The 21,688-nt window shown below is 40.3% G+C and overlaps 1 protein-coding gene across 1 annotated transcript in view; it reads right to left on the bottom strand.

The window, feature by feature from the left end:
- Nucleotides 1-2,352: 2,352 nt before the first annotated feature.
- LOC114572439 (coiled-coil domain-containing protein 85A) overlaps nt 2,353-21,688 on the bottom strand; it is a 62,712-nt gene continuing 43,376 nt past the window's right edge. Inside the window, exons 4-5 of the mRNA XM_028604074.1 lie at nt 4,183-4,240; nt 2,353-2,717 (exon numbers count right to left, since the gene is read on the bottom strand). Of these exons, the coding sequence (XP_028459875.1) occupies nt 2,702-2,717; nt 4,183-4,240 (74 nt within the window). The 3' untranslated portion in view covers nt 2,353-2,701. The remainder of the gene's footprint in view (nt 2,718-4,182; nt 4,241-21,688) is intronic.

The raw sequence follows: 21,688 nt of genomic DNA, 5'->3' as shown, positions 1-21,688 counted from the left end.
AGCCTGTGTTGTTGGATGCATTTATGCACCCCAACACTCTCCCTACGCAGATCTTAGCGGTCTTATAGCAGTAGTCAATATGGTGCATACAGTAATAACTACGTGGAATACATACAAATTACAGTGCATTACTTTTCTAACTATACAGTGAGGAAAATAAGTATTTGAACACCCTACTATTTTGCAAGTTCTCCCACTTGGAAATTATGGAGGGGTCTGAAATTGTCATCGTAGGTGCATGTCCACTGTGAGAGACATAATCTAAAAAAAAAAATCCAGAAATCACAATATATGATTTTTTAACTATTTATTTGTATGATACAGCTGCAAATAAGTATTTGAACACCTGTCTATCAGCTAGAATTCTGACCCTCAAAAAAATGTCCACCTCCACTCCATTTATTATCCTAAATTAGATGCACCTGTTTGAGGTTGTTAGCTGCATAAAGACACCTGTCCACCCCATACAATCAGTAAGAATCCAACTACTAACATGGCCAAGACCAAAGAGCTGTCCAAAGACACTAGAGACAAAATTGTACACCTCCACAAGGCTGGAAAGGGCTACGGGGAAATTGCCAAGCAGCTTGGTGAAAAAAGGTCCACTGCTGGAGCAATCATTAGAAAATGGAAGAAGCTAAACATGACTGTCAATCTCCCTCGGACTGGGGCTCCATGCAAGATCTCACCTCGTGGGGTCTCAATGATCCTAAGAAAGGTGAGAAATCAGCCCAGAACCACACGGGAGGAGCTGGTCAATGACCTGAAAAGAGCTGGGACCAACGTTTCCAAGGTTACTGTTGGTAATACACTAAGACGTCATGGTTTGAAATCATGCATGGCACAGAAGGTTCCCCTGCTTAAACCAGCACATGTCAAGGCCCGTCTTAAGTTTGCCAATGACCATTTGGATGATCCAGAGGAGTCATGGGAGAAAGTCATGTGGTCAGATGAGACCAAAATAGAACTTTTTGGTCATAATTCCACTAACCGTGTTTGGAGGAAGAAGAATGATGAGTACCATCCCAAGAACACCATCCCTACTGTGAAGCATGGGGGTGGTAGCATCATGCTTTGGGGGTGTTTTTCTGCACATGGGACAGGGCGACTGCACTGTATTAAGGAGAGGATGACCGGGGCCATGTATTGCGAGATTTTGGGGAACAACCTCCTTCCCTCAGTTAGAGCATTGAAGATGGGTCGAGGCTGGGTCTTCCAACATGACAATGAGCCGAAGCACACAGCCACGATAACCAAGTAGTGGCTCTGTAAGCATATCAAGGTTCTGGCGTGGCCTAGCCAGTCTCCAGACCTAAACTCAATAGAGAATCTTTGGCGGGAGATCAAACTCTGTTTCTTAGCGACAGCCCAGAAACCTGACTGATCTAGAGAAGATCTGTGTGGAGGAGTGGGCCAAAATCCCTCCTGCAGTGTGTGCAAACCTGGTGAAAAACTACAAGAAACATTTGACCTCTGTACTTGCAAACAAAGGCTACTGTACCAAATATTAACATTGATTTTCTCAGGTGTTCAAATACTTATTTGCAGCTGTATCATACAAATAAATAGTTAAAAAATCATAAATTGTGATTTCTGTTTTTTTTTTTTTTTTTAGATTATGTCTCTCACAGTGGACATGCACCTACAATGACAATTTCAGACCCCTCCATGATTTCTAAGTGGGAGAACTTGCAAAATAGCAGGGTGTTCAAATACTTATTTTCCTCACTGTATATAGAAATGGTTCATGAGAACAGCCTGAAATGTTTCACTTCATAAGCCTAGCAACATTTTGAATTCGAAGGTGAGAACGCGAGTCAAAGGGGATTACTATCACCATTTGTGGTACACTCACTTTCAGTATAACCTCCGAATAAAGTGTTTTAGATAATCTAGCTAAACTAACTTGTTTATGACTTGTCTGATTGTCTGACCTCTTATGTTTCTTGCCCTGTTGGACTGTTGTAGTAATGTTTCCGTGTTCCCAGATCTCAGCAATTACTTTGGTGAGTACAACGTTACTATAAAGGAGGCTACGAAATATGACCAGAATTGTATTAAAACAGAATTATCTTTTAAAATAACTCAAAACTCCTCTTTTACTTAAAATGAATCAGTAACTTCTTTTGTGCTTTAATTCCAGGTCCACAATGACTTTGTAAAAGTAGTTACCATCATCACATATTGGGTATTATAAGTTTTAAAATAATCACTGGCATTGTGATTGTGAAGAGATTGTGAAGAAAGCGGGGCTGTAACCTCCAGTGTTGCTCTTCTGTGTAAAGGTTCTTTCTTCCAGACAGTCTTTGTCTTTCCAAAGAGGTAGGACTATTTAGTTGGCAACACAAAGATTCTCAGTTGTCTTATTTTTCTTTCTTCATTTTGGCAATACAATGATTAGCCTCTGACCGTCCAAACAATGACATTCAGTCTTTTCTGGTAGTCCACGGGAAATGCATAGCAGCAGCAGCAGACAGGGCAGAGAGAGTGTTTAAGTGTTTCCAGTGTTTTGTCGCCTTGTTTCATTCATCTGCTCCCTCACCCTCACTGCTTGGTTTTGAAATCCATGATAATTTCTCCATCCATTTATATCTCGATCCACTCTTTCTTTAATCCATCCACCCATCCATCCATTCTGCTAATAACCTCTCTCTGGGGTGTGTGTTGTAACAGCAGCATCTGATCAAGAGGCATATCATGGTCAGGAGGTATCAAAGCTGAAAGACAAGAAGGAAACCGTCCAATTACTGCAGGTGGATGGATAGTTTATTATTTGCAGAAATTTGTGTGTGTGTGTGTGTGTGTGTGTGTGTGTGTGTGTGTGTGTGTGTGTGTGTGTGTGTGTGTGTGTGTGCGTGCGTGCGTGCGTGTGTGTGGAGCCTGTGCTCAGCAGAATACAGGGATCTGTCCTCTCCAGTGAAGATGGATTCTGATTTATTCACCCATTAAGAACTGCTCCATCATTAAATATTAACCCAGCACAATCACTCCCCTTTCGGCCAATGCATTTAGACAAGGGTCACACCAGAATGACCTTCTTACACACACACACACACACACACACACACATACACACACACAGTTCTATACTTGTGAGAACCCTCATTGATGTAATGCATTCCCTAGCTCCTGACTCTAACCTAGCCATCACAACTAAATACCTAACCCTAACCCTTACCCTATGCAAACATTAAAACCAAGTCTGAACCCTTAAACAGGTCTTTGAATGTCCTCATTCTGTAGGTCTAAAACTTTTGGTCCTCACAAAGCACACACAAAAACACACAATTTGCCTTTTCTTATACCGAAAGCCACCATCACCTTCCATAAATCAGGGTCAAAGCTACCACCGAGGAACCTGGGGTCATATCCTCAGTGGTTAATATCTGAACTTGTAAATTGAAATTTGCACTTGTAGAATAAATATTCACAAATGTGTAGATTGATATTTGCATGAACACAATGACAGCTCCAACTTGTAATGCAACATTTACTCGTGTACTTTTTTTTTTTTACTCAGGTTCATTTTCCATCATATCCTCAGTGGTTTTAACAACCTGAGGCAGAGTTTACATTCTACAACTAAACATAAATTACACCAGTCCCTTAAAACCTATATTCTCAATCAGCTTCTTACAGTGAATAATGGGATTTTACACACACACACACACACACACACACACACACACACACACACACACACACACACACACACACACACACACACACACACACACACACACACACACATATATAGATACACGGAGCGTTTCAGCATCTTTTGGCTCATTGTTTTGGCTTTACAGCCTACAGGCACTGCTCTCAAAAATCTGGTTGCCAGCTGCAATACGCAGCTGTTTTCAGCAAAAAAAAATCTGACTGTGCATTACCTGCCCAGCGTCAAACAGATAGACAAGTTAGCGACAAGCTGGTGAACATAATTAAGCATTTAGCTGCTAAAGAGCCAGATATTTTCCTCACAGGTGGAGCCCAAAACTGAGCTAAAAGAGTAAAACACAACTAAATGCCTAACCCCAACCCTTACCCTATGCAATAAATGCATAAATCAGGGTCAAAGCTACCACATAATGAAGCATTTAGCTGCTAAAGAGCCAGATATTTTCCTCACAGGTGGAGCCCAAAACTGAGCTAAAGATTAAAACATGTGTGCATGTGACTTACCTGTCCCAAAGCTTTACACTCCTACAGGAGTTGGTGCAGCAACCGGCAGATATCAGAGCTGCAAAAGAAAACAAAATAAATAATCAAGAAACAAAACAATTCCAGCATTCATTGTCAAACGTGTGAGTGTCTGTGTGTGTGTGTGTGTGTGTGTGTGTGCGTGTGACTTTCAACAACTGGCTTGTGGCTTCATCCTTTAAGCCAGTTTGCTGCTAGTTATTCAAAACACGCCTACACACTCACAGTGAAAGGTGTATTTGTTCACTCTGAACTGCTTCGCTGACTGTATGACACAGACACTTTTCCCTTTCTGTCAATCCACTTTGATTCCTGTCAAGGATGGGCAGATCCTGTGGATGTAGGTGACAGAAATGTAAACGTTATCTTCGGAGGGAAAAGTGATTAGAGACCAATAGATCTGTTGGCTTTTCCTGACGATATTCTCTATTAACGATATAGATTCACAGCTGAGGGAATACATTATATATGCAAACTTGTTGAGCCGTACGTTAGAAATGCCGTTGAATAAAGTTGTGAGATTACAGTAGCACAAACTGTATGCATCACATTTCTTTGACACAGGAATGTACATGCATTCAGTTGGTGATGCAGAAAATCTGAGTAAAAATATAATTTTATTTCATTTGCAAGGATATTTTTGCTCTCACTGAACAAATGACTGTTTTTAGTGTTCTCTGTTTAATTGGCTCTCTAATAAGTCTTATAGAAAATCTAAGGTAGCATACATTAATAGTTCACTTTATTATTAACAAGTGTCATTTACTTGCATTTAAAATGCAGTATAATTCTTTTAAATCATACCATAATGTTCCCACTTTTGATTATGTTTTTATGCTGGTGTATTGCAGCTAATAGAGCCCCGATTAGAAGATGTATTCGTCTATTGGTATTTATCACAGATAATTTTAAATAAATAAAATTCTACCGGGTGCGGGGCTCTCCGTGTCCCGCTGGAGCTCCGACTGCAGGTCGAGGTCGACAGCGAAGCTTTCTGGCAATAATAGCAATGTTGCTACGCTGGCCGATCCCCACTGGTGACGGTCCGTCTGCGGCTGCAGGACCTAGAGCTCACCGCCAGTGTTTCAGTTTGATTGTTAAAAAGTGTTAAGATAATTAAAAGGTATTTAGAAGCAGGCTGGTTGGTTAGTTAGCTTTAGTTAGTTCAATGCGACATAGCTAAATAAGCCGGACAGAGTTGTCCCTCATCTGGCGATAGAAACTCTGCTTTCCCCGTCCTGTTGGCTCAGAGCTCCACAGCCTAAGTCCACAGGTACAAATTAGTTTTGCACCAAATGTATCGCAACAAGTGTTTTGTTTGTGAATTGTGGTTGTGATGGAAAATGAACCTGAGTAAAAAAAAAAAAGTACACGGGTAAATGTTGCATTACAAGTTTGCAGCTGTCATTGTGTTCATGCAAATATCAATCTACACATTTGTGAATATTTTTTCTACAAGTGCAAATTTCAATTTACAAGTTCAGATTTTTTTTACAAGCTCTCATGTTTTTTTTCTTTTTGCGACTTCAAATTCAGATCACATGTGTGAATATTTTTTACAAGTGCACATTTTAGTTTTACAAGTGCAAATTTTAACATACAAGTTCAAATCTTTTGTTCTGCAAGTTCTCACATTGTATTCTACAAGCTCTCACGTTTTGCACTATATTTACCTTCATAGTGTCAGACCTAAATGCAATTCCTTGATTATAACGTTTATATATGCTGAATAAAGTTAAGAGCTCCATAAGGTACAGTTGTAATGTTAGAATTTAGCGTTAGGCAAGAGGAGTGCTATTCAGCGTTAGGCAATAGGAGTGGTAAAATAAATATATTAAGTGAAAGATTTACATATATATTCTGTAATTTTTCTTTTCTTTTCATTTTCTTCATAAGCAGAAATAGGTGGCATGTGATTTGTCCATTTTGTAGTCTCGCATTGGCAGACCTATCTCCACAGCACTACGGAGAAAGGTTGGGTTAGTCAACACAACATTCCTAGACATGAGAAAAATGTGCTCTGGTTTATTAACATTTCTTCAAATCAATCACAATCGTCTTAGCTAAGCACCGGACGCAATGACGGTGCCTCTGCAAAATAGCTTCGGGAAGGAACTGGTGTTGGTGGAATGTGCACATTCAAAAGTTGTTTTAGTCGTGCAACAGAAAACTCAGATTGGACAGATAGTCTAGCTAGCTGTCTGGATTTACCCTGTAGAGATCTGAGGAGCAGTTATCCACAGTCCTCATAATTCAACTGGAGATTAAAATTCCAACACAAAGAAAGTGGAAAGTGAGGGACATCCAGCTGAAAATTAGTGACATCCGGCGGAACTTCCCACGGCACCAGAACTATCCCATAAATGAAAAGCCATCAATAAAGACTATCCATTTTATGATGTGCCAAACGCCCCATAATGGGAACGTGCCCTGAGCCTGATGAAGAAAGGGTTAACAACAAAAGTTAATGACCACTGTCATACCAATTGACTCTGACTGGGGCTGAAGAAAATTCAACAGAGCCAGGCTTTCTTTGCCTTAGCCGGCTCGACAAAACCTAACGCCCCAATCAGAGATTAATTTACCTAATTCCAATGTTATGTTTGTGTGTAGACAAAATATCATGAGCAAAATGTCTTGTATAGGAGCAACGGCAGGTGTGTTATATTCAACAGGAATGCATGAAACATGCATGTGGGTTAGAAATGCTATCAACAAATACTGAAAAACTAATTCGGAGCACAAGTAACATTTCAAGCCCTATTGCAGAGATAATTCCATTATTGGAACATACAAGGAACAATGAGCAAAACATTTTTTACATTCTTTTATGTAATTTTTAACATCAATATAATATTCTGAAAGTAACTTTTGATATTTCCTTTCCAACACATTTTTATTTGTTACCTTATCCACCTTTATCTTAGTTCCAGAGTATCATATCATAGGTTTCTCTTGTGTTATCAGAAAAACATCATAGAGAATAATATCATTCATATGTCACAGGTGCTACTGCACTACTCAAAGCTGGACAGTGTTAAGTGGAATGTTCATATTCAACATCCACATCAGCAGGACCAAACCCAGTGTGGCTTGTGTGTACCAGTGCAAAGGGGAGATTCTGTTAATCAGAGCTGTATAGTAATGAAGTAGAACTACTTCACTACTCTACACTACACTACCCTGTAAGACCCAAATATAGAAAAGCCTAAAAAAAAAAATATTTTACCTTACAGATGTTGTTGTAGAAGGCCTTTGATGCAGAAATTAAAGAGTTTAAAAAAAAAAAAAATGTTAATGTACGTTTTTAGAGAAATGTTGTAATATTGCAACATTGGGCTTAGCTGGGAGCAGAATATCTGTATTTGTACTCACATTGTCTGAACAATAATTCAGAACAACAATAGGTTCATTTGCAGGTTTGATTGCTTACTTAGCCCCATGAAGGTATATAACATTAATAATAATCACACATTAGTCATATTTTTTATGAAGTCATTTATTAAAAAAAAATATTAAACAAGATAAAACTCTTGCTTTTTCTAGCAACTTCTCCATTCCTTTTTTTTCTTTTCATGACTGACTTTCATTGGTTGTGAAAGTCCCAAAAACAGTTCTTGTCCTCTGAAAAGCAAAGGCGAACATCACACTTGCTGCATTGCGTGTTGGTGTATCCTTTATCGCAGTGTCTGCAGCGTCCTCTCCCTGTCTTTCGTGGGAAATGTGCAACTAGGTCCCTGCGTACATCCAATGGGAGGTGTGCACATCTCTTGGACGGTCTCTTCTGAGCATTCAGAGGGCTTCCTGATGTCACTGCATGTGTTGCTGGGCTCCCTTTGCCTGGAGATGGCCGTCCTCTCTTTGGAGTTTGAAGTGTTGTGTTTACCAGAATGAGAGAGGATGCTAGCTGTGCCTGAAACTGTCTCCTGTTCATTGTCTCTTTGCTAGACATCTTGAGAGCTTTGCAGTCCCGCTTGTAGAGGAGCCAGGCATTGACCACAGCGAGAATGATGGTGTGCTAGAAGATGTACATGTACCAGCGACGGGATTTGATGGGGAACTTGTATTTGGCTGTAAATGAGTCCAACAAATCCACACCTCCCATGTACTTGTTGTAGGCACCAACAATGTAAGGCCTCTCAACTTCAATGTAGGTTCTGTTGTCTGCATACATTTTGTAGTTCTGACCTTCTGGAAGTGTGGAAGCAAGTTTCATCACATCACCTGACAATCCAAGTTCAGATTTGGCTCGTATTCCGTTGACACTGCCTTGGTAGACATCGAAGTCACACATCATGCCAGAGATTCCAGTTCTCCCCCACACTTTGAATCCCCATGGGTTTGGCTTGCCTCGCATATATTGCTTGATGCTGCTGAATTTCCCCTTGAAAGGAATTATCATCTCATCCACAGAGTTGTGCTCTTCTGGTACCACCTGCAGGCATTTCTCTCTGAATGAATCAAGCCATGGTCTGAGTTTCCATAGTTTGTCTTTCTTTTCCGTCTCAGATACTGTCATGTTGTTGACAAAATGTAATGACGTCAACAGGGATTGGAATCTGTTGCGCGGCATCACATCAGCAACAGGTGAGTACCGTGTCTCTGTCTCCCAATACATACGGGTTCCAGCCATTTGTACTAGGCCCATCTTCAGGTACATGCCAAACATTTTTTCAATTTCCTTTGCAGTGGTGTTTACAGATGTTCCATGTGTCTGAAAGCTGTACTCATTTGTGTTTTGTGTCAGAGCCTCAGTCATGTCTTCGGACACAAACTTCTGGAAGTATTCCAATGGTGTGTGGAGGGAAATGTCATCTCCTGTGATATCCAGACCAGAAAAATCAGTGTTGGGACTGATGAAATCTTTTTTCAGCCAGCGATACCTGTCACGGGGTATGGTGTGTTTGGTTGTTTTTGGCTCGATGTCCACGTAATTATCAGCTGGACAGTCCATGGGTGGTTGGTTTTCTTTGTCCACTTGTTGACAGACATCTTCATCTGAGTCTTCATCACTGTCATCAGTGTCATTGAGTTCCATCTCAACTTCACTCTCCCCATTTTGGATGATATCAATTACATCCTGCACACTGTATCGCGGCTCTCTCCTTGCTGGTGGCATTCTGAAAATAAAATATCAATTAATTAACATGTATAAATATGTTTTTTATATTGTAGTACATAACCTGAAGTAATAGGGTGGTGGACCAAGTGCTCAGGGTACAAATGTTTTCCATGCAGACAATACTGTCTGCTTATTGTAAGTTGCTGTAAATGGCTTAGCCTGTGCTCTCTCTTTATCATGCTAAATGAAACATGCATCCCAATCACCAGCCATTTAGTCACACAATACTGCCTTGACATAACAATACTGCTTCTTATGCTCTCTAATTATCATACTAAAAGGAAAACATGCATACCCCCACTTACATCCACACCCCACATTCAGGAACATTTTCACCTTTCCCAGAACTGAATTGTCTGTTGATATCCTCTGGAATGTTAGGCCAGTCTGATCAAATTAACTACATTTTTTTAGAGATAAAACTTTTAAATCAGTCAAATTTGACCAGAACACAACACAAGGGTAGAATGTATACTATCAATGTATAAAGAAAATACTCTGTTTCAGGCAGTGGTGAAGTGGAGGGAATACAACCTGTTTGAGCCCACTGCAACAAGCCTGCTATTTTGACTACCACACTCACCCAGTGTTGTATAATTGCAACAAATATTTAACAAGCTCTAAATGGAATTTGATGCATATATTCCAAAATAACTACATATGTACATGCTCTAGACATTATAATAACAACCAAAAAAAATATAAAAGACATTTTACTTACTTGAATCTGATGAATCCAGTCCAATGAAAAAAAGAGATGTTGTTCGAAGGAAACCTTGAGAGGTTGTGTGAGTTCATGGCCATAAGGCGGGACTTATAAACAAATGTATGATCCAATAGCATTGTGAGACTGAACAATAGGACCCAATGACTATGTAAATGTGGTAAAAAATAAAATAAAAAATAAAAGAGTGTTTTTAAGGATGGCTAAAGGTAACGTAATTTTACAACAAGGGGTGTTAGGTACTAAAAGGCTGTATCTGTACTCTACTGGAGTATTATTTTGTTCTCCTACTTCCACTTTTACTTGAGTACATATTTTCGATGAATGAAATACTTTTACTCCGATACATTTTATATGTGCTGCATCGTTACTCGTTACTGTTGTGAATTCCTCACGCTACGGAGACTGTGTAGGTTACAGTGTGTGTAGTTACGGCTACGTTAGTTACGTACGTAGGCTACTTTTACTTTTCATTACGTTTGCCCGTTCAGAAGTCAGAGACGATGTAAGTTTGTACGCTTTCTATTTAGCTATTGTTGCAGCAGATGAATCTATTCCTGAGTTGTCTCAGTCTACAATGACTACTGAATGTTAACCGTCTGACCCTGTGATGTGAAGCTGCTAGTTTATCTGTATGTTGCTAGCTTGCCAACTTTCCTGTACATCACACATCTTACTTACTTACTAGTGTGTGATAGGTTTTTTGGGGGCTTTAATTGTTACTGTGCTGGAGAGGATGTTCATTTTACTTGCACAGTGTGATAATTGTACAATTTATTTCAGTATTTGTTAATATTTGTTATTTTCAATATAATATATTTAATATTTGTTAATTCCTTTGTCTACAGCCTTAGGCTAAACATTTGAAATAAAACAATGATATTCAAACTTTTGACTGCTTTCTTTAATAACTAAATAACACAATACTTGTACTTTTACTTTCAGTACTTGAGTAGTAGATTTTAAAATAAACTACTTGCAATACTTAAGTATAAAAAATGTTGAATACTACTTCTACTTAAGTGTGGTGCTTAAAGAGCACTTCTACTTCTACTCAAGAGCACTTGTAGGCCTACTTTTACTGAAGTATGGGTCTCTAGTACTTTATACACGTCTGCTGTTAAGTGAACACACACTTCTGCGGCATAACAACCATTTCCATCAGTTACCACGGTGAAACTAGAGGCCTGCTGTACGTGTTGTACAACTCCAAGTGAGCATGTGGCAGAGCAGCTGTGGAACGGAAGAGGAGCTGACCACTGACTGGGGGGCGGGTGATTAATATTCTAATTACAGAGGAAACACTGACAGTTCTTTGGATCAACCAGTATTACTCTCTTTCTCTGTTTCAAACATTCACTCTGCCCTCATTCTCATGTTGACCTGCTTATGCCTCTGGTTGTGTCCCAGTGGTCCAGGCTGTCAGACACACACACACACACACACACACACACGCCTCTGGGTTGGTTCACAGCTGTGTGCTCTGCTTCGCTTCACTGCACCTCGTTGTGTGTCAGAGAGAGTGATGGACAGGAAGGAAGGGAGGGAGGAAGAGAAGTGTGTATTAAGAAAGAGAAGGTAGTGTATGTGTTAGTTTTCCTGCATTTTGTTCAGAAATGAAATTTTTTTTTGTTGCTTTTTCGGAATAGAGATAACAGAAACTGAGGATCTCTTTGAACTGAACGAGAGAACTGGCCTTCTATCCACCATCAAAGGGTAGACACACACACACACACACACACACAATAGGTGGTTGAGGGACAGAGCGGCGGGTTTTCTGAATTTAAACAAAGTCTATTTCTGTGGTGCACAATCAAAACCACCCACACTCCTACACACACACACACACAAGATGAATATGCTGCATCTATTTGAATACATAACACCTAAAGCAGGCTTGGAGCCAAACACCTGGACACTTGTATTTTAATCAGCCGCTGGTATTGTTTTCACGTGTGTGTGTGTGTCATAGCAAAATGTTGTCCTGTAGACACCTACTGTAGTAGGAACTACTACAGGTTTTGAGTACTTTGACAGGTGTTTATATGTCTGATGATAGCATCACAACCGTGTACTAGGGTTGGGAACTAAAACTAGGTTCCGAATTAGAACAGAAAAAATTCTGCTTTCTGTTTCCTACTACACTTCTGCGCCCACAGGTTTGGGAGGTACCCAAGGAGGTACACACTTCTGTGTTCTAAATGGGCGTGCCTCAATTGAAAGTGTAGTGAACGCTGTGTGAATGAATGAAAAGTTAGATTTGCCTAATTTATTTTGGTTTTCTTTTGTGTATGTATACAGCTAAAAGACAAATTTAGCAATATGACATTTTTTGTTGTTGCGGTGTTCAGGAACGTTAGTTGACGTTGCTGTATCTCACGAGAGTTTGGTTCTGAGACAAAAAGATGTCTCAAACAAAATAAATTTTCTTTGTCCGTTGGAAACATGCCATTTTAGTGTCAGAATGTTTGGGAGATGTGGCTTGTGAAAAATGGCTCCAGTATTTACTTTTGTGACTATTGGGCGAAAGAATCACTCATAATTGTTGTTAACATTAACTTCTCCCATTTGAATCAATACACTCAGGGCCTTTATTTGAATGAAATGTTGTTGTTTACTCTTTAAGGCAAATGGCTGATTATATATTGTTAGGCTCATTATGCTCATTTACAGAAATGGATTCCTTTTAATTAATTTCAACATATTATTGATTGTGATATTTCATTTCAATTTCGCAATACAAAGAAATAGACTAAACAATTTAGTCTGAGTGTCAATTCTCAATTTCTCAGTGAAATAAAACGTGACTCATTTGAAATAGAACACCGTCTCAGATATCCTCAGTGTCAAACACAATAATGCATGTAGTTTTTAACTTATACACAGGGAAAATGCACTAACTGGCAGAAATTTATAAAGCCAGCTACCATTGCACAGACAAACTATGTTCTAGTCTTATAATGTACACATAGTGATAACAACACCTGGGTGTCAACTCGGCTTTACGGAGATAAAACAGACCAAACTGTCCTGCTCTCAGCTGGCTGGGGCCTGCGTCCAGGAATCCATGATGGTGATGTCCGCTGTCCACTCTTAATCCATGACTGGACAAACGGCACGGGGTTACATTTCTCAATAGGAGGTCCATTCAACTTTATTTGTAACACGCAGACTGCAGACGCAAACTCATAATTACAGTGTGAATTCTCCATTTTTAATTTGTCAGCATACTGTGTGTGCGTTATTTACCGTGATATCATCATATGGATGAAAAGATTAAAGCACTGCCATATTGGTCAGTCACATCGTATTGATTATGACGTATTTCCCTACTGTGTGTGCGCGCATGACTACCGTCCCTGACTGGTTCAGGTCTACGTCCCGTAGTAGCCTATATTTTAATTTAATGTCTTTAATGGTAAGAGATAAGAGATGGATAATGAGCGTTGTTAAAGATTTAATTACAATGCCACATATGGCAGACACCTTCAGATATGAGAGACCCCCTCAGATTTTTGACTTTGTTGCTTTCATGGGAGCTAGTCCTCACTCTATGGGACCTCGGCTCCCTCTGACTCCCACGTAATTTGAGCACTGAACCTCTAAATACAATTATGAACTTTAAAATTAGCATAATATATGGAGCCCCTAAGGAGACATAAGCAAAACAAAAAATCTAAACTTTAGTTTCATGTGCTCTAGTGAAACTTTCATGTGTGCACGCAAAACCTTTTCATGTGCGCATGTTCGTGTGAGCACATGAAAGTAAACTTTAGATTTGTTTTCATATGCGCCGCTTTGAAACCCATTTTGCGCTGTTATTAACAGTGCCAGTTAGCAGCACTGCAGCAAAGAACTCCGGTTGGAAAGGATGGCGGCTGAGTTTATATAGATGCCAAAAAGCTTCAATTTGTCATAAGATTCTAAGTGCCAACTATAATGAGGCCCTTTAGCAAAGTAGTTTCGGCAACGGAGCCGTCTCCTCGCTCTGAGTTCAACAGGGACATTCTAAAACTTATAAAGCCCATGAGAACCGTGGAGAGTCAACCCACAGCCACTCCGCTGCCCTGCTGAAAATGTGAAGCAGAAACGCTTAATGTCAGATAACATAATAATTGGACTTTGGGTTACATTTTTTGACTTTTTTCAGCAGTTATGAGGAGCAATATGAGAGAGAAAGTTGGGTCGCTGTTTAGGTACATTAAACCACATTAAAGGTCCCATGTCATGGTGCTCTTTGGATGCTTTTATATAGACCTTAGTGGTCCCCTAATACTCTATCTGAAGTCTCGGTTCAGCCTTGGTTCAGAATTACAGCCACTAGAGCCAGTCCCACAATGAGCCATTAATGTGTCTGTAGCAATTGAGGAGGAGAGATGGTGGGGCAAGGTGGAGGGTGGGGGTGTGGCCTTGACCAACTGCCACTTTGCTCGTTTGAAAGCCATGATGTCTCTCTTTTTCTCATGGGTGGGCCAAATTCTCTGGGCGGGCAAAGCAGAGAAAGGGGAGGTAACCTTGATTCCAGATTCCAGATCGGTCCATCTGAGCTTTCATTTTGTCAAAGGCCGAGCAGGACACCCAGGGCTCAGTTTACACCTATCACCATTTCTAGCCACTGGGGGACCATAGGCCATCTGGGGTAACTCATATTAATGTTAAAAAACCTCATAAAGTGAAATTTTCATGCCATGGGACCTTTAAGCTTAAGGCTCTAATGAAGCAGAAACGCTTAATGTCAGGTAACGTCCATAATAATTGGACTTTTGGTTTGATTTTTTGACAGTTTTCAGTGGTTATGAGGAGAAATATGAGAGAGGAATTTAGTAATCATTGATCATTGTTTAGGACGTACATTAAACCACGTTAAGCTTTTCACGTTAAGCGTTTGAATGTCCCGTTCAACACCCTTGGAGTTCTCGTAGAATTAATCGAACATCCTCTTTCCTTATATTTTTAATCCATTGTCCTTGCATTTTGTGTACGTCCACGTATGTCCGTGAGTTGGCCAGATGTTTTTAACTGTTCATAAATGACAGTAATTGCCCGATCCAAATCGCTGTATCCCTTGTTCCAGAACAGATGACTTTAAAATCTGTTTTAAATGTCGTATCGAATATAGTGCAAACTCCTGTACTGTACAGTCCTTCCACAAAAATGCAGAGTTTTTTTGTGATTGTTGCGGACAAAAATCCTTGATTATGCAGCACGTTTTCTTAAAAAATGCAATTTTATGCAATGAAACAGCGGGAACTTGCAAAAATTGCGGGAACTTGCAAAAATTGTGGTTTGATGAAAAAGAGAAAAGTGATTCCCCAACACCCTGCTTTTCGATGATGTTCACATCGCGTAATTACGTCACTTCATAACATTCCCATGGCAACAGGGGAAAATGGCTGCTGTTGTCTGAAGTAAATGTAACATTTTTCAACTTTCTGCTAAGATATATGTGACTTTTTTTGCAACAAAAATGCAGGGATTATGAAATCATGCAAGCCCCGCATATTTTGCGCGGAAATCGGCAATTTATGCACCGAAAGTGCGGCGTATTTGAAAAAATGCGGCCCCCGCATAAATATGCGGACTTTGGCTGATTATGCATTGAATTATGCGATCGCATAATCGCGTTTTTCTGGAGGGACTGACTGTAGTCATTTCTCTAGCTGTCACTGTTTCCAGTATGGTCCAGGATACATCAATATACAGTTTTCATGTGCTCACACACAAGTTTTGCATGCTCACGCAAAACTTTCATGTGTGCACATGAAAAGTTTTGTGTGAGCACATGAAACTAAACTTTAGATTTTTTTTTTTGCTCATGTCCCCTTAGGGCCTCCGTAATAATACGAGCACTTTAAAAATATATTTTTTCTATGATCTGTGATCTGTTTTCACCCCTCCCCTCAAAGAATCGGAATCAAGAATTGTTAAGAACCATAATTGATAAGTAGAATCAGAATAAGAATCGTTAAAATCTAAACAAAACCCAACACTAGCAGTCATGAAACCTTACAGGTGAGTAGTTGAGATCAATAGGCCAATTTCGAAGATGGCTGTGGTCCGAGCAAGGGCGCCCCCTACTTTACACCTCTGGCCTGATTTAGCGCCACAGCTGCTGTGAGCCATTGCAAGATGGTCTCTGGTTTATGTGTGTGCTTCTACAAAGGGGTTTTAAATAAGTGTGCGTGTTTATGTGGTTAAGTGTGGTGTGTATGTATGTGGGATGGTCAGAGGAGTAGAATATAAACGCCATTAATATGCAAAATGTTCCTGTGTTGAAATAATAGCAAAAAAGGGCTTCAAAGCTGACAGGAGATGAATTGCCAGGGAAGCAGCTGTTGGCCTAGTTAGCAGGCCTGTCCTTAACACAGGACCTCTGATCACATACACAGCCTCACATTATACAAGCTCATGCACGCTAAGACACATTTAGACACTCAGCCTGTACTTGAAACACCCACCCAGGCTGCCAGCTTCAGTCAAACTGTGGCAGAGACCCTTGCTGACATCCCAGCAGTCTTATAATGCATGTATGTGTGCTTCCATTTGTTCATCTGGGTCCAAGTGTGTGTGTGTGTGTGTGTGTGTGTGTGTGTGTGTGTCTCTCTCTCTCTCTCTCTCTTTGATTTCGCTGTACTGTAGCATCCCATAATCCACCAGGCCCTCAGGTCAACACTTAATGACTTTCCTGACAAATATTCCAAGGCTCCGCCACCTTCTTGACCCACTTCCTCATAAAAAGAGGCCCCTTCATTACATGTCATATACAGTTTACCTGCAGCAGGCCAGACTTTTACAGTATGTACGAAATCACTCATTCTATCAGCGAAAATCTTGGGTTGTAAAAGAAAGCATGGCTACTGCTGGGAAATCTACTTTACCCACAGGACATGACAAATCAAATCGTATATGCAAAATGTAAAAGCAAATAACCATCCATGGTGATCAAAATCTGGAAGGCTGAACTATCTACATGTCACATCACTTGATGCCGATTTCTGGGTAATGAAGTCTTGGATAGCCAATGGAATAGTTCAACAATTTGGGAACTATGCTTATTCACTGTCTTTCCAAGAGTGAGATGAGAGGATTGATATTCACTCGCATGTCTAAGTATGGACCTGGAAGTCAATAAGCCTTAGCTTAACTTGAAGCAGGGGGACAACTAGCTTAGCTCTATTGAAAGTGAAAGAATATTTATACAAACCCCTTTAAAGCTCACTAATTACCACATTGTATCTTGATAGTTTATTCCAAAAATGTGAAAACAGACAATTTGTGGTTTTAGAGGAATTTAGGTGCTGGAGCTGTAAACGTGTGGACGTGGTTAGCCTAGGTTAGCATAAAGACTACAGTATAAACGGGGATACGGCTAGCTTGGCACCGTCCAAGCTGAAAAAGAACAACACTAGGTCAAAACCTAGTATGGGGCTGGAATGTTTACTTCATATTTTAAGCTTGATACGACATTAGACATTGCTGTTAGCAGCCTGTAGTGTAAACACACACACACACACACACACACGTACAGCCATAGGAATGTACTGTAACACTGACCCTGGTTTTTCACCAGGCGTGTCTGCGTTGCGCTCCGGCTGCGCCGCAGTTTTGTTCTGTCCTCCGCCACGTGCCATACCACACCCAACTTGCAGATTTTATTGTCTCTACAAGTACCTAAAAAAAACAATCACGTGTTTATTAGGCTAGTATCTACTTTCCACTCCAGGCACTCCTGCAATTAAACTCCATGCCTTCTCTTTTCTGGCACTGTCCTTGGATCCTGGATGATGTAGTAAAATGGTTTTCCACCTCCAAGATGAATCTCTCCTCTGGTGTTGTAGAGGAGACGTACACGATATTCGGTGGAAAATAGGGGTGAGAGGCATCAAGAGAGACAAGGTGTAATACCAGCAGGTTGAATTGGTTCAAAACATTCTGCTATTTGAACCTTCACACAAAGCTGCTGACATAAGCAGAAATATGCTGAAGTTTGAGAAAATGCATTGTAGCAGAAGCTTGAGTCCACAGAGGATACTGTACATCAGCTCCTCTCTCTCTTTCTCTTATTAATCTGTCTCTTTCCTGAATGTAAACCGCTCCTTTCCTATCTCTCTTTTCCCTGCAAATAGGCTTGTTTGGATTGAGTTACACTGAGGTAAAAAAAAAGTACCAGTGGAGCATAAACTACTGTATATCAAGCACACACACACACACACACACACACACACAAAGTGAGACTCTAGCAGGAAATTAGTTTCATCACTCAGCCCAGAGCATACATACTGCATTGACTACATCTCTCTCTGCAATGATGCTACTGTACTGTCAAATTTATTGTCCCAAGGTAATGTTCCCCTCCATTAGCAACAAAACAACTGTTTCTGCAGGATATCCACAAAGACAAACACACATATGCACAGCACAGCAGGCTGGATAGAGTTGGATAGTGAGCAATTATCAGGTGTAAAATAAATCTGTATCAGTAAGTGCCCATTAGAAAATGCAACTAATGCCAGGATCAGACTACACGTTTTTTTTGTCTTTCACGATAGTCACTATGTCAGACTAGATAGACATTTTGCCAAAAAATCTTGCTGTCTTGGATGGAAGAGTGGCACTACAAGTATGTCGTGAAGATCACTGTCATGAAGATCATGCACAAGTTCATAGGTCGACGCTTTGGTGGAGTAGCAGCCTCTCAAAATCTCACAAAAATCTTTTAAACTGACCGTTGTCGATCTGAAATATACGGTATACACATTCAGCAACTGCATAGCTTATTTCTCGCTTAAAATGTTTTCAGAAACGTTTCGTTGAACTATTTTCCAAACAAGCCGCCATTATGGTCTGTTTTGAAAGTGGAGGGTGGAGCCTGTTTTCTTTGCTTGTCGGTGGTCAGTGAAGAGAAACAGACAACTGCTAGTGGCAAGCCCACTTGTGTGCACTGCTGGAAAGCGGGCCAATCCCTGCTGTGAAAAAATACGGGCACTGTGCGTGTCTTTCCTTCACTGGACAGCAGCAGCAGCATCTCTCCTTCTTTTGGCCACGTTCACATATGTGCGCCAGAGAGGCGGAGAGCGCTCTCTCTTCCTATTGGTCAATGTCAAGGAACACGTTGTGTCACACTAGGCTGAAAAAGACCAAAAAATTCTGACATGCTAGACTTTCTGCGCCGTAGTCGTGATCTTTGATTATGTCACACTACAAGAGGTAAAGACACACGTTGTTACCGGGCACGACTTTGAACGTTTGTTGTTTGTTGTGTCTGCCGGGTAAAAATCTGGCTTAATTTGTGCAGTCTGATCCTTGCATACTTGCAACTACTTGCAACGCACTGGTTTGTAATGTTCTGAAACCTTCCAGTTTACACCACGATGCCACCACTGCGACGAGACTCTTTGTACTCCGTTCTAACTTCCGACTTTCAGGCTTTTTGTAGCTAATATAGGCTATCATTTGTTGCGCCCAAATATGAATTTAGATAACGTTTGTGATACTAAGTAGTGCTTGCTACATTTCTAGTGATGAATTGGGAAAAACATTTTATTTCTGTGATTCACTGCTTTGTTCTAACACCGCTCCCTCGCTTTAGTCACTCTCTAGCTCGCTCAACCCGATACCGTGCTCGTGGGCGCACGTTGAGCTTCTGTTTGAAACTGTGCTATTTCTACCAGCTGACAGTTTGTAACATAAGAAATAATAATGGAAATAAAATGGATTATGGGTCATTTTATTTCTATAGTTTGTAGCTGCCTTTACAAGCTGACATCACCATCTGTAGGCTGTTGAAACAGGTGACATCCCTTACGTTCTAAAACAAGCCTCTGGAGACTTGACCAGCTGAGTCGTACACCATCAGATGGTTTGAGTTGAGCTGAGACGGGCTGGTTCAGACCTCTGAAACTTTTTCCCTGCAGTGTTCTAAAACAGTTATATCTCGTCACACATCTTTGGTCTGAATTAGGCTTAAAAGGTTCCAGGCAGAACCTCTCGCCTGTGAACTTTGGTTCCACATTACGTGCATCAATCTACATACCGTGTATTCAGCATGCATCTTTGTGCACTGGTACCGTGATGGTTTGGTACGAATACACAAACCGTTACACGGCTGTCTTATACAGAGGTGGAAAAAGTACTAAAATATTGTACTCAAGTAAAAGTACCAATACTTTGATGAAATATTACTCAAGTACAGGTAAAAATACCTATCTGAAAAATTACTCAAGTAAAAGTTCAATTGTTTATTTAAAATGTACTTTAAGTAAAAGTTATTTAGTTACATTAAAAAAACTGTAAAAAGGGGCGGTGGGGATCTCTCCCATGTAATGAAAATAGGACAAGGGGTCATAAAGCCAAAACTGTTTTGTTTTTAATTAAAGAAAAATCTATACAAATGTATACACATGTAATAACAGCATAACACATGTCACACATGACATGTAAGACCCTTAGAAAGGTATAATGTGCAATTTTAGTTCAGACCATCCCATAAAACGTTTTTAAACAATCAACTGAAAGTGAATGTACCACACATTGTTAGTTCTGAGGCCATCCCTTTCTTCACAAACAACAGCTATAATGCAAATCAAGGCCAAATCATGTGTTTTGACTCCATAAATGGGTTAGAACCATAGACTCTTAATTATGATTATTAATATTAACAGTCTATGGTTAGAGCCTAATGTTCACAGCCCAGACTAACAGCTAGCTTCTACACACCAAGTAGTACCAACAAGTAGCCCATATGAGGTAATTAGATGTAGTATGTGAATTAATTTAGCCAGTGTCCTACATACGTTGTCCTACGGAAGGGGTGCGCAATTCATTTTCCCAAGGGGCCACATGAGAATCAGGGACTGTTGTGGAGGGCCGGACCAATAGGCTAAACTCAATTCTGCTCAATATGAATTTTATGTCAGGCGGCACGTTCTCAAACGTCTCTTTTGTTTCTCTGGGCATATTAGCGCAGCAGAGTCCACCAAACAAGCTTTAATAAACTCCCCTTCAGAAAATGGCTTACTGTTTTTGTGGGATATCACAAAGCTGGTCTTGACTGCTGCATCCCTGGATGCCTTGTTGCTTTTGCAGCGTAACTAGCAAAGCTTCAGATGTCATTTTTAAGGGATAACAGCTGATTTATGTCCATGCTAACGTCTCCTTGCCGCTCGCCGAGACATCCATGGGTCCGACACATGGATGTATTAAGAGAACAGTCCGACCATAGACAGTATCAAAGAATTTCTAATATAGGAAGAAGTTCCACTCCCTCATTACTTCCGGTTTCTGAATTGGTTGCAGTTCCACCAGAGTTCCATAAAGGGAGCGCTCACAGGCCAGTGCAGAATGAATGGGGCTTTATGGAGCTATACCCCTCAAAATCCACTTTTCTCAGGATATAATTTTTTGTCTAGTAATTTGAATGTTGCATTCGAAAGGGGAGGCTAAGAAAATACACACTGCTTGGTGTTCGATTTTTTTAAAGTTGTTTATTTTTTCTAAAAAGCCTTTTAAAATGTCAATGACGTCATAAACATATACAGCCAGAGATACTGCTTTACGGCAAGCTCTGAGTTGCTTCCTTTGTTCTCTCGAGGCATCGACAACACAGCTGACAGGTAAGGCTCTCTCTGTCAACACACATGCTA

Source organism: Perca flavescens, chromosome 17 (genome assembly GCF_004354835.1).
Source record: "Perca flavescens isolate YP-PL-M2 chromosome 17, PFLA_1.0, whole genome shotgun sequence".
NCBI classification, from domain to species: Eukaryota; Metazoa; Chordata; class Actinopteri; order Perciformes; family Percidae; genus Perca; species Perca flavescens.
Note: the sequence above shows the minus strand (reverse complement) of the source record. Positions and strands in the feature narration are given on the sequence as shown.